Source organism: Pristis pectinata, chromosome 4 (genome assembly GCF_009764475.1).
Source record: "Pristis pectinata isolate sPriPec2 chromosome 4, sPriPec2.1.pri, whole genome shotgun sequence".
NCBI classification, from domain to species: domain Eukaryota; kingdom Metazoa; phylum Chordata; class Chondrichthyes; order Rhinopristiformes; family Pristidae; genus Pristis; species Pristis pectinata.
The window spans coordinates 99952147-99968730 of record NC_067408.1 but is presented as its reverse complement, the minus strand read 5'-3'; the positions used below and the strand labels follow the sequence as shown (position 1 = coordinate 99968730).

Sequence of the window (16584 nt, the reverse complement as noted above, 5' to 3'; positions counted from 1 at the left end):
CTACCAGTGCATTTCCTGTACTTCCCTTCCAAGTACTCAGTAGCGTAAATAGGAAGGACCTTTTCCCCTTTGCAAATAGGTCAGAAATGGGGGGGTAGATTTGAAATAATTGGTAAGGGAATTAGAGGGGAGAAGAGGAGATTGTTTTTTTTTCCCCCAGACTGGAGAAAGAATCTAAACTTGCTTGAAGGAGTACTTGTAATCTGCCAGGCTGCAGACCAAGTGTCAGAAGGAGGGATTAGACTGGAAAGGATTTGACAACTGACATCGACTCGATGGGCTGAATGGCCTCATGAGTCATAAATTTTCTTTGATTCTCGGTGTGAATATCAGCGAGAGAGAAGAGCCAGATAAAGTTATTTACAATAATGAGATAGCAGATATCTCAGTGGATCCTTTAGCGAGGGACATGCAGCAGCTCTGTGCCTACTCAAGGGGATGTCAAGCCTGGGAGAATAGGGTAAAGAGCAAGGAAGATGCGATGGTTTAGCAGAGGATTAGGAAGGTGAAATGTTTGATTGTGCAGAAGTGAAAGGTGACATGAGGGTGACAAAAACAGCAACAGTAAAGAAAGAAAGAACAAGCAATGGATTCATCTCTACTAATCCCATTTTCCACTGCTTGGCCTGCAGCCTTCTGTGCCACTGCACTTCAAGGGCTCATCTAAATACTTGAATGTTGTGGAAGGACCACTCTCCATCATCTACTCAGGCAGTGCATTCCAGATACCAACCACCCATTGGGTGGACAATTCTTCCTCTAAATCTCCTCCTTCTCACCTTAACCCTTTGCCCTCTGGTTATAGACACCTCTATTATAAGGAAATGTTTCTTACTATCTACCCTATCAATATCCCTCATATTTGTGCATACCCCAGTCAGGTTTCCCCTCAGCCGGTCCAGTCTCTCTTTCTAGCTGAGGCACTTTATCCCAAACACTATCCTGGTGAATCTCCTCTGCATTCTCCAAAGCAAATACATCCTTCTGTGGGAGCAGAACTGCACATAGTACTCCAGCTGTGGCCTAACTAATGTTTTACGTGGCTGTACAATAACCTTCCTGCTCTTGTATTCAATGCCCCAGTTAATGAGGGAATGTATCCATTATACCTTCCTAATCACCTCACTTACCTGTCCTGCTGCCTTTTGTTTAAGCTGTTGTAAATATCAGTTTATGTACAATTTCCTGCATTGCTTCAGCTTCTACTACTTGCAACTGTGACTTTGTCCTCTGCTGCCCCCTCCTTCCAGAGGTGCACTAGTCCTGTGGCATGGTTGAATATTACATAATTCCTTCACTTCTTAACATCCAGAGATTGACTCAGTTCCTCAGTTAAATGAACTTGGCCAGAGTTAACCTGGTCATTTGTGACTGCTATTTTGACTGTGTTGGCAATCTTACTCAGATACCCACAGGGATGATACCTGTGTGTGTGTGTGTGTGTGTGTGTGTGTGTGTGTGTGTGTGTATATATAATGTAAAGCTGTTTCTTCAGTTCATGCTAGAGCACACCACTTTATCAATGTGGCAGTTAAACAGGAAATCTAATTCTGCATCTTGTTTATGTTATTGATAGAACCATTTCTAATGCTGTTGACTGCACCAACTCCCACCCTAACACTCAGATCCCATTTTTAAAGAGAAATGTCTCTCTAAAGTTATTCTGGCCTCCCTTCTCTCTCTGCCACCACCGACTCCCTCCCTAACACACACAATTATTTTTTGCCTTTAGCTCAGAATCTGCTTATTCTAATTATATCTCTATAAACTGCCCATGTAATTTCCTTTTTCTCTGTGATTTAAAATAGCTTTTTGCTCATGTATTAGCCCTGTTAAGAATCTTCCTTGTTCCATTCATGTTTTGTTTGCTGCTGGTATACCAGTAATTAGCTCTTTGCCATTTCAGTTCTGCCGATCGTTCATCCTCTTTTGTTCCACCCCTTATCTTGCTTTTCTCTGCTTCTAATTCTGCATATATTGTTTCCCTTGACTGGTTACTGTGGTAAATTGGTAGTTTTGTACTCCGTTGTGATGTTGCATGCTGAAAAGAGACAATGATTTTTCTGTTCAAGTTGAGTCGTCACATGTTCAAATGTAGTTCCTTGGGTTTGTGGAATCTTTGCTTTTATTCAGTGTTGAGGACTAAAATCAATCTAATAATCAAGGCTGATGCTTGGCAGTGGACAACTGAGAGCTTGCTCTGGTGTCCATTGATTCTTGGCTGTCCTGTCAGGGAAAACGATCTCTCAGCATCAACACTGTGATACCCTTTCAGAATCTTCCATGTTTCAGAGAATGTAGGCCCATTCCATTCAATCTTTCCTAAGAGGACAGGGATCAATCTCATGAACCTTTTTTATGCAGTACTTTTAAGGGTGTTCTTACTATTCTCCATAGTTGTAGCAAGCCGCCTTACTCTTGTATTCCAACCCCTTTGCCTTCCTAATTACCTGCTGCACCTGATTGCTAACTCTCTTGTCTTTCTTGTATGAAGGTACCCAGATCTCGCTGAACATCAGCATTTAATAGTATTACATTACTTAAGGCTAGCTCTCAAAGTTGATAACCTTCCATTTCCTATTTTATTCTATCTGACATCTTTTAGTTTACTTGCTTAATTTGTCTACATACCTTTGCAGAAATCTTATTTTAATCCCCTCAGAACTTTTCCATTTTTCATTTTGTATCATTAAACTTGCAAATATTAGACTGGGTTCACTGTATCTAAGTTAAGCTGAGCCCCTAACACTGACAGCTATGGCACTCCACTAGTTACAGCTTGCCAACCTGAAAATGATCCATTTATTCTTATTTTCTGATTTCTGCTTGCTAATCTCTATCCATACTGCTGCACATTGACTTCAATTCCACAAGACCTTAATTTGTGCAGTAAACTTTTATGTGGCATCTAATTAACTGCCTTTTGGAAATCTATATGCATCTACTGGTTCTAACTACCCCAACGGTTGTGTCTTCAGAGAACTCCAATAAATATGTTAAATGCACCTTCAATATTGTGAAGTAAATGGACAAGAACCTGGGAGGAAAAAGTTGAGTAAGGGAAGGGATAAAAGCACAACTGAGGGGATTGTAACCCAAGAGGGAAAATAGTGCATAAATATGAAAATAAAACCTACAAATACCAGAAATGAAAACTGGAAGTATGTCCACCCAAAACACAATAGAAAGAGCAAATTCGTCTCATTTTTTAAACCCAAGAATGAGTTGACATTTTATCAAAGTGTTGCCTAATCTTCGGAGGAGTTACAGTCACCCATTGTGTTGCCACACTAACAAATCATGTAACAGAATGATGAATGCAAAATCATGGTGATTTTCTGCATCACAAGGGTGTCCAATTGAGATGAAAATTCAGGATTCGTGTATCTAATCCCCTGTCAAAGGTAATAATATGGTTTGACATTTTCCATGTTTGTTTTTAATATTAATTTACTGAATAATCTGTCATACTTTAGCATCTAGACATTCTGAAGTTATGAGAGATTTAATTCTGAAGCTGTTCTCAGAACACATTACACCTGATGGCAAGGTTAGTCAATGCTTATTTCCAGGAGAAATTCTTGTACCTGAAGTCCGCTGTACATTATTCAATTTGCATTTAAATTTTCAAGCCGTCTTAATTATGCTAATCAAACTTTGCTTCAGTTTCTATGTTTCAATATATTTCTCATAATTATCTCATGAATTGCTTTAAAATGTTTAGTTTGATTTGAGAGGCAACTACTAAACAAGAGTTTCTTCGCTGAAATGTGATCACCAGGTTGCTGAAGGAACTATGATCTAATTAACAAATAACTCTTTTATTCTTGTTGTAGTTTGTAGATTACAAATCCATGGTTGGTAGTCCAACTTTTGAGGAGTATTGCCAACTTGCGATACAGCTGCAGCGTTTGAAGTTTGATGATCTCAGTAGAAATGAGAAACTGGCATTCTTCATCAACGTGTACAATGCATTAGTGATTCATGGAAATATTAAATACAAACCACCAAAGAACATGTGGCAGAGATATAAAGTAAGATCTCAAACTAGCAATTTTTAATTTTTTTTGCAGAATATCAACACACAAATGTAACACTTCCAATGTACAATAGGTGTGAGGTGCTGTCACATCTGAGCAGAGATAGGGATTTGAGCCAAGTTATGTTGCATAGGTGCACATTTGTAGAGATTAGTTTTAATGCAGTGTTACCACAGCCTCAATATACAGTATTATAGCACAGCAAGAAAGTTGTTTTTCAGCACCACAGGCCATTGGGTATGTGCTGCGTAAAACCTGCAAATGCCCGAAATGAAAACTGAATGTTGATCCATCCATATCAGAACAGAATGGCAAATTTATGTTTCTTTTACCCAAGAGTAACTTAACATATTGCCAAAGTATTGGCTGATCTTGGGAGGAGTTATGGCCATACAATGCACTGCTATGCTAACGTGTGCCCCCTGTATCTTCTGAATATTGATCCTTCATTCATTGGAAGCAGTTTTTCCTTTTCACCCATTAATGATTCTAAACTCCTTGGGAGAATATCCTTAGCTTCCCTGGTCTAACCTTAATCCCTTAACTCTGCAGTAGTTCTAGTGAATCTTTTCATCATCCTCTCCAAAGCCTTTGTCTTCCATAAATGGTCAACACAATACAACAGCTGGGGCTAAATGACTTTTATTTATTGGGTTAGCATATCCTCTTGGCTTTTCACTCCTTGTCTCTATTTGTAAAACCTAGGACCAATATTCTGAAATTTTTGTCAGCTATTCATTTGCAGTCTGCTGCTCTCCTTTAGTCAACTCACTGACCTATTGTGCCTCGGTAGAATTTAATCATTCCAATTTATAATTAACCCTGTGGCTTTCAAGGTCTGTCTGAACCAGATATTTATGCAGTTCCTTTTTTCTTGAAAGAGTTAGTAACCTGCATTGACCTCTATTCTGAAAATGGCATCATTTGGGCTAGTGATGGGAGAAGTAAGTTCTTCTCATTTCTAATATTGTTTGAGGCTTTTAATCCTTTTAACCAACACTTATGTCTGTCTACATCATTTAGCCGGAATGCATGCCAGTGGTCTGTAGAACTCAACATATTAAAAACATGCTGTAATTTTTTTCTGCAAATATCTTCTTAGTAAATGTTCAACCATGCACCTGCCTTCAAAACTCAATGGTTTGATGTGAACACCTGAGAAATCATTATTTTATATAAAACCAGCTGAAATCTTTTGAGCACTTGAATTCCCAAGGCATAGAGTCACATGTGAATGGGCATGAACTAGATGAAAGGTTATTAGCCTGAAATCTAACAATCTTCCTTTTTCTATACACACTTCCTAATCTGCTGATTATCTCCATCAACTTTTTCTTTACATTTCTGGTGCACCATCATTTGGCTTTTGTACATTAGATGCAACACCTGTCCTATTAGCTCTTCTTTTCCACCCTTCAGCATACAAACACTCATTCCAGATGAAACATCAACTTACTTACCCTATTTTCAATCTAGTACAGCATTTGCAGTTTGCAATGCAGTCGCCTCATCCACACTTGGAGACCAACCACAGTTTAGCTGAGTATTTCCAGAATTTTAGACTTTAACTACACCTAGGATCACAGCTACTCCAACATTTAAACTTTCCAGCAATATTATCCTTTCTGTTACTAGATAATAACAACCATTACTTTGAAAGGCAGAGCTATAACCTCATTGCAACCTGGAAACACCCTTTGATATTGCAGTTATATTTTGCAATAATGATATCACAATTTTATTCTGTGAAACTGCTAAGATTCCTCTTCTGGTCATTCCTCGTCACTGTTCCATAGATACCAACTTTTCCTTTGTTCTCTGTTGTGTTTTAATGACTTTTTGTATGAGCTTCTATTTTACATTCATTGGCCCAGTTAACCTAAAGGAAACATCCTTCCAAATGTATTTGCATCATTCAATATTACTTGCAATGTAGCTTCTGAAAATTAAAAAGTTTGCAGACAATACATTTGTTTGATACAGATGATCCATCTGTTCCTGCTTGATGGTGTGGAGGGTGACAGGGACATTTTACTGATCAAGATGAGGCAGAGCTGGGAAATGAAGCTCTCCATTTCATGTAGCCAACAGAATCTGCTCTGTTCCAATATTCACTCCCACCACTGGAAGAGCATCTCCCAGTGAACTAGTATAATATTTCTTCTACATTCTTTTCTGTGAGCTTGCCAATTGGTAACAAATTATGATGTTTAATACAACCATTGTTCCTGTGAGTGGACTGGCCTGGGTTTGAATCTGGGCCTGAGAGGTAAAAGGCTTGTTTCTAGCCCTTTGCATAACCCAGTTCATCAGATGGCAAGGGTTCTTGATTATTCATTAGAAACTGGTATTAATTATCATTATAAGTATGAAAGCATGGTGGAAAAGTGCCACACTTTCATTATCAATGTCTCTTGTCTTCTAAGTATAAGTGTTGGTGATATAGAATCGCACAGCAAAGAGAATTTAATGGTCATTACACTTAGATATTACTTAAGTTAAAATTATTTGTTATTGTGTTAAATGAAACCTCCTCTGAAAACCATTCCATGCTTTTTTTTAGTTTTTTAATTCTGCAAGTTATGTAATTGGTGGAGAAGTCTTTACACTACAAGATATTGAGAATGGTGTACTGCGTGGGAACCAAAAGGGCATTGCTCAAGTGACAAAACCTTTCTCAAAGGGTGATCCACGTCTCAAGGTTAGTTCGTGTGTGTGTGTCTGCATGTGCACACATGTGTTTATAAATAATTCTATGGGTAATTCCCTATCAGGCAGATAATTATTCTGTAAATTTACTTTTCATTGACTAAATCTGCTATTCCTTGAGTTAAATTATATAGTGCTAGAAAATATGCACTAGAATTGTGATACTTGATAAACTTGTACCCAGTTAGACTGCTGGCATTTCATTATTGGTGAGCAGCCAGAGCTAACTGTGTAGGTTTATCTTCCTTAGCATCATCCTCCAAGGATCCCAAAAGGCCAATGTCATTTGATTTGTATTTTGCTCTGATCATGTGAAAGGGCATGTTAGAAATATGGTTACAGATCCATAATTTGAAACAACAGCTCACCATCACCTTTGAGGGCAGTTAATGTTATCAAACATTCACCCTAGGTGAAGCAACTGTTTACTTAAAGAGTGTATTTGCTACTCACGTGCAACTTCGTCTGCATTGGAGCAATCAACAGCAGATCAAGGGATTGCTTTGTGTTGTTGGTTTGTTCAATCCATGCCTACCCATGGGTTTCCAGTCATATAGCACAGAACAAGGCCCTTCAGCCCACGTCCAAGCAAACCATCTTGTACCTATCTATACTAACCCAATTTAGCTGTGCTTGGACCATATCCCTCTATGCCTTGGCAATTCAAATGCTCATCTAGATACTTAAATATTGTGAAGGATCTGCTTAGGCAGTGTGTTCCAGACTGCAACCACCCTCTGGTGAAAAAGGTTCTGCCTCCCTCGAAACCTCTTGCTCTTTGATCTAAATATATGTCCTCCAGTTTTAGCAGGAGACTTTAAGTCAAAGCAGAGGTATTCATCTACCCTGTCAATGCCACTCAGTTTTGTATACCTCCATTCTTCCCCCACCCCTCCAATCTTTCCTCATTACTGAAATGCTCCACCCCAGGCAACATCCTGGTGAACCTCTGCTGCATATTCTCCAATGCAGTCATGCTCTTCCCATAATGTGGTTAACAGAACTGTACACAGTACTCCAGCTGTGGCCTAACCATGTCTTATAAAGCTGTACTATAACCTCCTGCGCTTGTATTCTTTGCCTTGGCAGTGAAGTATCCCATATACTACCTTATCTACTTGTGCTGCCACCTTCAGGGATCCTTGGGCTTGAACACCTTGATCCTTCTATTCCTTAATATTTCCTAAGGCTCTACCATTAATGTAGATTAGTCTCCCAAAATGCATCGCCTTTCACTTGTCAGGATTAAATTCCATTTGCCGTTGCTCTTCCCATCTTACTAACTGATCATTATCATACTGTAGCCTACAACTACTGTCCTCACTTTCATAACACTACTAATTTTGGTCTCACTTACTAATAATACCTCTTGCATTCATTCCAAGTCATTAATGTAAATAGCAAACAGCAAGGGTTCCAGCACTGATCCCTTAGCGAACCACTGGTCTCAGGCTTCCAATCACAAAAGCAACCCTCCATCATCACACTCTGCCTCCTATTACCAAGCCAATTTTTGATTCATTTTGGCAGCTTGCCATGGATAACATACATTTTGGATCAGGCTTCCATGTGGGACCACCTCAAAGGCTTTACTGAAGTCCACGTCGACCACATAGAATACTACATAGCACTGGAACAGACCATTCAGCCCACAAACATCTGTGCTAGACTAATCCCATCTGCCAGCACATGGTCCATATCCCTCCATTCCCTGCCTGTTCATGTGGTTGTCTAAATGCACCTTAAATAGTGCTATTGTATCTGCTTCCACCACTTCTACAGGCAGTGCATTCCAAGCATCTACCACTCTATGCAAAACAAAAAGTCTTGTAAATCTCCTTTAAACTTTCGCCTTCTCACCTAAAGCTGCGCCCTCTAGTATTTGACATTTCTATCCTGAGAAAAAGACTGTAACCATCTACCCTGTCGATGCCTTGCATAATCTTATGTACTTTTATCAGGTTTCCCCTCAGCTTCCAACACTCCACAGAAAACAATCCAAGTTTGTCCAACCTCTCCCTTTAGCTAATACTCTCTAATCCAGGCAGCATCCTGGTGAACCTTTTCTGCACCATCCCCAAAGCCTCCACATTCCTTCCTGTAATGCAGCAACCAGAACTGCACACAGTACTCCAAATGTGGCCTAACTGACGTTTTATACAACTGCAAAATTACTTCCCAACTTTTATACTCAACACCCTGACCAATGAAGGTAAGCATGCCGTACGCCTTCTTTACCACCTTATCTACTTGTGTTGTCACTTTCAGGGAGCTAGGGACTTGTACCCCAAGATCCCTCTGTACATCAGTGCTACCAAGGGTCTTGCCATTTACTGTATACTTTCCTCTTGCATTTGACCTCCCAAAGTGCAACACCTCACACTTGTCTGGATTAAACTCCATCTGCCATTTCATTTCCTACTGGTTGACAACCTTCCTCACTTCATCTGCAAATTTACTAATCGGCCCACCTGCATTGTTGTCCATATCATTTATATACATCACAAACAACAGGTCTCAGCACTGATCCTTGTTGAACACCACTGCTCTCAGACCTCCAGTCAGAATAACTATATCAACCACACTGCCCTCATCAATACTTTTTGTTACCTCTTTTTGAAAGATTTGTTCACTCATATTTCAATAAATTTGACTCAAGCTAATTTTTCAGGCTGCTCTGGAGGAAGTGGAACCACTTATTCATTTTGCTTTAAACTGTGGAGTCCTAAGCTGTCCTGCCATCAAGACCTACTCTGCCAAGGTTTGTTCCAATTACTGTTTTAAAATGTTGTTCAGAGATTTTTAGTGTTATTTTCAGCTGTTAGTTCTCTAGCTTAAATTTAGGGTGATGTTTTCAAATCTTGTTTGGGTTTTACTACTTAACCACACAATTAAAAAGTTTCCAATCATCAGTTGAATTAGAATTTTATTTCACATTTTAAATCTTGGCCTGCCAGAAAGCTGCAAGGCCAAGATGGCTAAACAAGTGGCCCAATCACATTCAACTTGAATTAGCCAGGCAATAAACTCAAAGTAGAATTAGAAAATGGCTCCTCTTCCCCCCAACTCCCCCCCCCCCCCCCCAAAAAAAAACAAAAATCATTTAACTGAATTTTTAACTAGTGTTCTAATACAAGTTAGCCATTAGATCCTCGATCAGAAGCAAGAACAGCCAAGGACATCAAATGACACCTGTGGAAAGTACGTCTCCAGGTATCGAGAATAGAACTGTGAGTTTGGCTGTTTTTTTTCCACCACAAGCAAGTAGCCTCCTTATGGTTATTGGTACATGTGATACTGGCCACATTATCAGAGGGTTTCTGGAGCCCTGCATTTAGTTTATACCTAGAGGTCAGCTGTTGTTTCAGGAACTGCAAGCCACTAAGCAATGCACAAATGAATGTGTAGGGTGGTGGTAAGAAGATGCAGATTTTGCTAAATCAGAAATGTGTTTTGTTATCCAACTGCAGGACATTGACCAGCAGTTAAAGATTTCAGCTGAAGCATTTCTCGATGGTGCCGATGGCTGTCAAGTTGATGTGGCCAAAAAGGAAGTTCGTCTGAGTCAAATTTTCAAATGGTATAAAATCGATTTTGGTGGAACAGATGAAAAGGTAAGGAAGTAATTGGTAGTTTTCAGCTCTGGACTCAGTGAAAATGACCTTTTGTAAATGTATTTAAAAACATTTAAATGCAAGACAAGTTTTTCACTGTACCTCGGTACAAGTGACAATAATAAACCAATACCAATTTACAAAAAGGTCCTTTTTACTATCAAGAACAGCTGAATGGCCTTATCCACTGCTGAAACCTTCGAAAATACATTTGAGTTGAAATGCAATTTCAATTCAAATGTATTGTAGAAGATGACAGCAGTGGAGAAGGCCATTCAGCCCATTGTGCCCAAGCCAGCCAAAAATAAATCTATTTGAAGCCAAATCCACTTCCCAGTTTTGGTATTTGGGTTACAGTATTTCAAAATTTTATCCAAGTACACCCTAAATGTGGTGCAGTTTTCTCATCCACCATCCTTTCAGACCATGACACCCATCACCCCTACTCTTTTGTAGGGGAGGCAGCGGAGGGTGACCTTGGCAGTGGCTTTCCCTGTGACAGACGACAGGGTGACTCTTCTGATTAACTCAATTGGATTGGTTTCCTTTCTGAAAGGTAGTCATGGTTACACTGTCCCAGAGAGGGAAAGACAAGGTTGTGAATATGTGACCCAAGTTCCTCTCTGCCAAGTTTTAGAACTTCAGCAAGCATGTAGTCTGCTCCCAGTCTTGTTTCTGAGCTGTACATGGTTTTTTTTTGACAAGTACGTGGTTGGGATGGCAGCAAGGCTGGACTTAATACGTTGCTGTGGAACGGAGTCAAGAGTGCTAATGTCAAGGTCAGAGTTGTGGTTGAAGTTCTTTACAGTGCTCCTTCCAATAGTTCCTGACTGCCTCAGTATTCTTAAGGCTTTTCCCAGTTATTGGCTCTCAAGTGGGATGGGGCCTTGGATGACTTTGGCAGTACTGAAGAGTCTGCACACATCTGCATTCTGAACATCTATTCTTCAGGTCCCAGGTCTTCTGTTAATCTTCTGCCTTCAGGTCCCTTTAGATCAGTTTCTTTTTCCTTGAGACTTGGAACTTAAGTACAAATTAACTCATGTCACGTGGGCCTTCTCAAATCTGTTCCACTAGAGATGCAAAAAAATTTCTTCACCTGTGCTATTTATGGACTTCAGGGCAATCCAGATGTTGTGGACATTCTGCAGTTCCTGTTGGTTGGGGATTTGCTAGGCTGTCCGAGAGGTGCTGTCTGAGAAGTAAAATCTTTGTGGTCCTTGAACCCTTCAGCATTGATTTACTTGTGACAGCTTCTATTGCTCCTATTGTGGGATGATCAAGATGAGGGGGTGGAAAGTACAACAGTCATCAGTGACGCAGGTGATGTGGATGCCCCTGCGATCTCACTTGGGTGATGATATAGTCCAACAGTGCCTGGATGTGGGCATGTTGATATGAGATCTTGTTGCCCTTGTCATTAACAACACCGTTTAGTTGGAAAGACCATACACCAAACTTTTTGTCCGAAGACAACCCTGTTGGGGAATTAGCTTTTCCTGCTCCCTGTATCTGCAGTGGATTGTGTCTTTTCCAATTCTGGCCTTCAGGAGACTCAGTTTATCTCTCCCTGAACAGTGGGTCCCGAGTTGTTTCAAGATCAAAGTGAAAATTGTCCTTGGCCACATCTTTAGTTTTCAAAGCTAGGGCCATTTGCACTATGTTGTTAGAGTAAACTAGGAGTCATTATCTGTTTTATCCCAAAGGATTGTTGCTGCTGAGATATCAGACCAGCTCATTCTTAACAGCAAAAACTCACCCATGAAGACTGTGTTCATCTTCTGGTGTGCCCTTCCCACTGATGTGTTATATGAGCAGGCCATCTTCCCAGACCATGACAGCGTTGCAGTGTTGGCAGTCTGTTACCATTAGGGCCACCTAGAAGAGTCCTGATGTTCCAGCTCCCCACAGACTGGATGCTTCACCTGGCAAAATTTCAGAATAAGGGATAGGTCTTCTAAGACAGATTTCTTCATGCAGGGAGGGATGAATCTCTACCCCACAAGTCTACAGAAGCTTGGTCATCAAGCTAGAGTAACACAGTATGGAAACAGGCACTTCAGCCCAACTTGCCCATGCTGACCATGGTGCCCACCAAGCTCGCCCTATTTGCTCGCATTTGGCCCAAATCCCTCTAAATCCCTCCTATCCATGTATTTATCCAAATGTCTTTTGAATGTCGTCATTGTACCGGTTTCAACTGCCTTCACTAGCAGCTCATTTCATATACACACCACCCCCTGCATTAAAGAAGTTGCCCTTCAGGTTCCTTTTAAATCTTTCACTTCTAACCTTAAACCTATGCCCCCTAGTTTAAGTTTCCCCTTTCCTGGGAAAAAGACTATGGGCACCCACTCTGTCTATGCCCCTCATGATTTTATACTCAATCTCCTACACTCCTAGGAAAAAATGTCGTAGCCTGTCCAACCTCTCCCTATAATTCAGGCCTTTAAATCCTGGTAGCAACCTCAAAACTTCTCTGCACTCTTTACAGTTTAATCATGTCTTCCCTATAACAGGGTGACCAGAACTGTACAGAATACTCCAAGTGCTGTCCACCAACATCTTGTACAACTGCACCATAATGCCCCAACTCCTATACTCAATGCCCTGACTCATGAAGGCCAGTGAGCCAAAGGCCTTCACCCAGTCAACCTGTGACACCATTTTTCAGTGAACCGTGTACTTCTAGATCCTTCTGTTCCACAATGTCCCCAGGGCCTGACCATTCATTGTACAAGTCCTACCCTGGTTTGAATTCCCAAAATGCAACACTTCACACTTGTGTAAATTGAAAGCCATTTGCCAATCCTTAGGCCAGTTACCTAGCTGATTAGGATCCCTCTATAATGTTTGATAACCTTCATGTCTACAATATCACCTATTTTAGGTATCATGCCTGTACATCCAAATAATATTAACAACTAACAACAAAGGTCCCGTGGCACACTACAGAACAGTCCAAGAAATAATCTTCGACCATCTCTCCCTGTATCCCATGCGAGAACTTGTCAAAGAGGCCTTGCTAAAATCCATGTAGACAATGTCTACTGCCCTACCCTTATCTATCCTCTTGGTTACCTCTTTGAAAAACGGAGAGGTTTGTCAGACACAATTTCCCACGCACAAAGCTATGCTGACTATCCCTGATTAGACCTTGTCTATCCAAATGTTGATAGATACTGACCCTCAGAATCCCCTCCAGTAACTTGCTCACCACTGATGTCAAACTCACCAGCCTGTTGTTCCCTGGCATGTCTTTGCTGCCCTTCTTAAATAACCTTACAATATTAGCCAGCCTCCAGTCTTCTGGAACGTCACCTTGGCTAAAGCAAATATCTTGCAAGGGCTTCTGCAATTTCTTCCCTAGCTTCCCACATGGTCCGAGGATGCACTTGGTCAGGCCCTGGGGATTTATCCACTTTAATGCACTTTAAGGCCACCAATACCTCCTCCCTGGCAATTCATATGTGGTCCAAGATACTCATTTCTTTAGCATCCATCATTTTCTCTACTGTAAAGATAGATGAGATATATTCATTAAAAATCTCACCCATTGCCTGTGGCTCCACATATAGACGGCCATCTTTAAGGGGACCTATTCTCTTCCTAGCCACCTTTTTACTCTTATATACCCATAGAGTCTCTTGGGATCTTCTTAAACCTGCTTGCCAGATTCATCTCATTTTCCTGTTAGGTGTACTCCTATACTAGTAAGCCATCAAGGGATTTGATGGTTTCTGATTGCTTAAACCCACTGTGTGCCTCCTTTTTCCTCTCCAGAGCCTTGATATCGCGTCAACCAGGGTTTCCTAAACCTGCCAGCCTTCCCCTTCACCCCAGCTGGTACATGCTTCTCCTGAACTCTTGATATCACAATTTTAAAAGCCTCCCACTTGCCAGTTGTCCCTTTACCAGCAAACAAGTTTCACTTGGTCGACCTCCACAATATCCCACCTAATGCCTCCAAAGTTGTCCTTGCCCCAGTTTAGGGCATTGACCTTCTTGGACCAGTTCTATCTTTCTTTGTAACTATTCTAAAACACTGTGGTCAAAGTGCCACCCAACTCGCACTTCAGTCACTCCCTCATTCCCTAAGTTCATTCAAAACAGAGGCAGACAGATTTCTGGATATTAAAATAATCAAGAGATCTAGGGATGGTGCAGGAAAATAGTGCTGAGATAAAGGATCAGCTATGATTTCAATGAATGTTAGTGCAGACGCGAAGGAGCAGTAAGCCATCTAGTCCTATGGCCTGGTGTCCTTAAGAACATTAACACTGAGCAAAGCTAACCTTGATTGTGTAAATTTAGGATTCTAAACAAGTTTGTAAGAAAGAGAAAGTGATTTTCCTGGTTTTCACATTGGACAAACAGTCAGATTAAATCCCATTTCTCAGCTCCCAGTCCTTAATCTGGTACCTGCCACTCAAAAAGTGCTCACTAAAACACGATGAGGGCTTCTGCTTCCACTGCCCTTTCAGACAGTGGATTACTCCCTCAGTTCCCCTCTATTCATTATACTTCAAAAATTAATGCTACCCAAGGCCAATTGGTTAGATGTGACTGGAGTGACCAGAGATACAACAAAAGTAATTCAGACTGATAGTGGGAAATTGCTACTTTTCTCAAAAATTAAAACCTTTTCAACTTGTTTTAAGATTCTTTTTCAAATTTATTTCTCAATGTAAAAGACTGTGCCTTATTTTGAACAATATGTTCTCCTGTTTAGTTGCTGAAATGGGTGTTTGAGCACCTGCAAGATTCACCAAAGAAGAAGGCACTGAAAGAACTCCTGAACCATGGAACCATCAAAGTTGGTTATCTTCCATATGACTGGTCAACAAATTCTAAAGACTGATGCTGGCTTGGCATGGAACTTATTGGCTCTTGCCCAAATCATCCAATCTACTGTATCTCTGAATTTCACGCACTGATATGCTTACCAAATCAAATCTGTTTGAAATAGATTCATTTATGAACTTCTGACGTTGCACTCTTTTATATTATATAGCACTCAGTCTAGATTTGCACTATAACTTCTTATTTTCAACAACTACTTACCAAATAGCTTTTATTACATCAGGAAACTGAACAGGATACCTTTAATTATTTTCCCTTTGACCTTTTTGGACCAAAGCATTGTGGGATCTTGAATGCAAATATCTGGAAGAAATGTTAATACTAGTATTTCCATTATTTTAAATATTCTTTGAAAATGATTTTATTTCTGAATTTAATATCTATTCATTGATTGCAAGAGATGTACAATAAATAATTTTTCTACAACTTGTATTCTGAGCTTCAATAAAGAGATAAATCTCATCTATTTTGAGTTTTTGTTTCATTGAATTGAACAGACCATTAGAAGTTGCTTCAACTGTGCTAGCAATGCAGGTTAATGATTCTGTTTTGTAACCACCTCTGTTTAACACCAAGCAGCAAGAACTCCTCCTTGACCCCTTGTCTCAGCTTTCTTGGACTTGAATATATTTTGTATTGGTGTCTTTGCCATTGGCAACTGGTATTGGGCATTTGTCCCAGAAAGAAATTAATCAACTGCTTAGAGGCTCTTTTGAAAAAGGTAGAATACATTCTGAAAGCAAATTGTAGGTGAGAGAAGTAGCGACTGTACTGTGAATGGTGGATACTGACACAGCAGGAAAATAAATACCATCATGGTTTTGGCAAGGTTGAAGAGAAAGTTTGGGAAATGAAGAAATCTGGAAAGACTTCATTCCTTCTAGCAAGTGGTTGGAAAGAATGTTGCTGTGGTTTTCAGCAGATGTTTTCCAGCAATTCCTACTTTTGTAATAAAAGTTATTATTTATCTATTAGACTCAGGTTAAACCAGTAAACCCAATACAACCAACTGCTCATACCAAGATCTACTAACCCAAATTCATTTCTTACAAGTCCTAAAATACGAGCTACTATGCAGCAAACACACTGCTTCAGAAAGCCCATTAGAAGATGCTTCAACTATGCTAGCATTGCATGTTAAGTCATTTTTTTGTTTGTAAACACCTCTGTTCAACACCAAACAGAATTTAGTGGTTTGGATGGTTCAGACATATCTCACCTTGCAGTAAGAGTTAGGTACTCTGCTTTACTCATTACGATGCAACTTGTAAAAATAACACCAGGTTTTGGTTGATAGATTTGTCAAACAGATTGTTCCTGCCAGAAGTCAGGATTGCCCCATTTAAATACCAGATCCT

General features: G+C 40.2%; 1 protein-coding gene across 3 annotated transcripts in view; it reads left to right on the top strand.

The window, feature by feature from the left end:
- The window catches only part of LOC127569854 (uncharacterized), a 39907-nt gene extending 24216 nt beyond the window's left edge, over nt 1-15691 (top strand). For 2 of the 3 annotated variants that reach the window (XM_052014837.1, XM_052014836.1), the window contains 6 exons: nt 3477-3550; nt 3837-4034; nt 6604-6741; nt 9421-9510; nt 10220-10363; nt 15096-15691. In XM_052014837.1, coding sequence (XP_051870797.1) covers nt 3477-3550; nt 3837-4034; nt 6604-6741; nt 9421-9510; nt 10220-10363; nt 15096-15224 — 773 coding nt within the window. In that variant the 3' untranslated portion in view covers nt 15225-15691. The remainder of the gene's footprint in view (nt 1-3476; nt 3551-3836; nt 4035-6603; nt 6742-9420; nt 9511-10219; nt 10364-15095) is intronic. The other variant, XM_052014838.1, reaches the window with a different exon arrangement.
- Nucleotides 15692-16584: the final 893 nt, after the last annotated feature.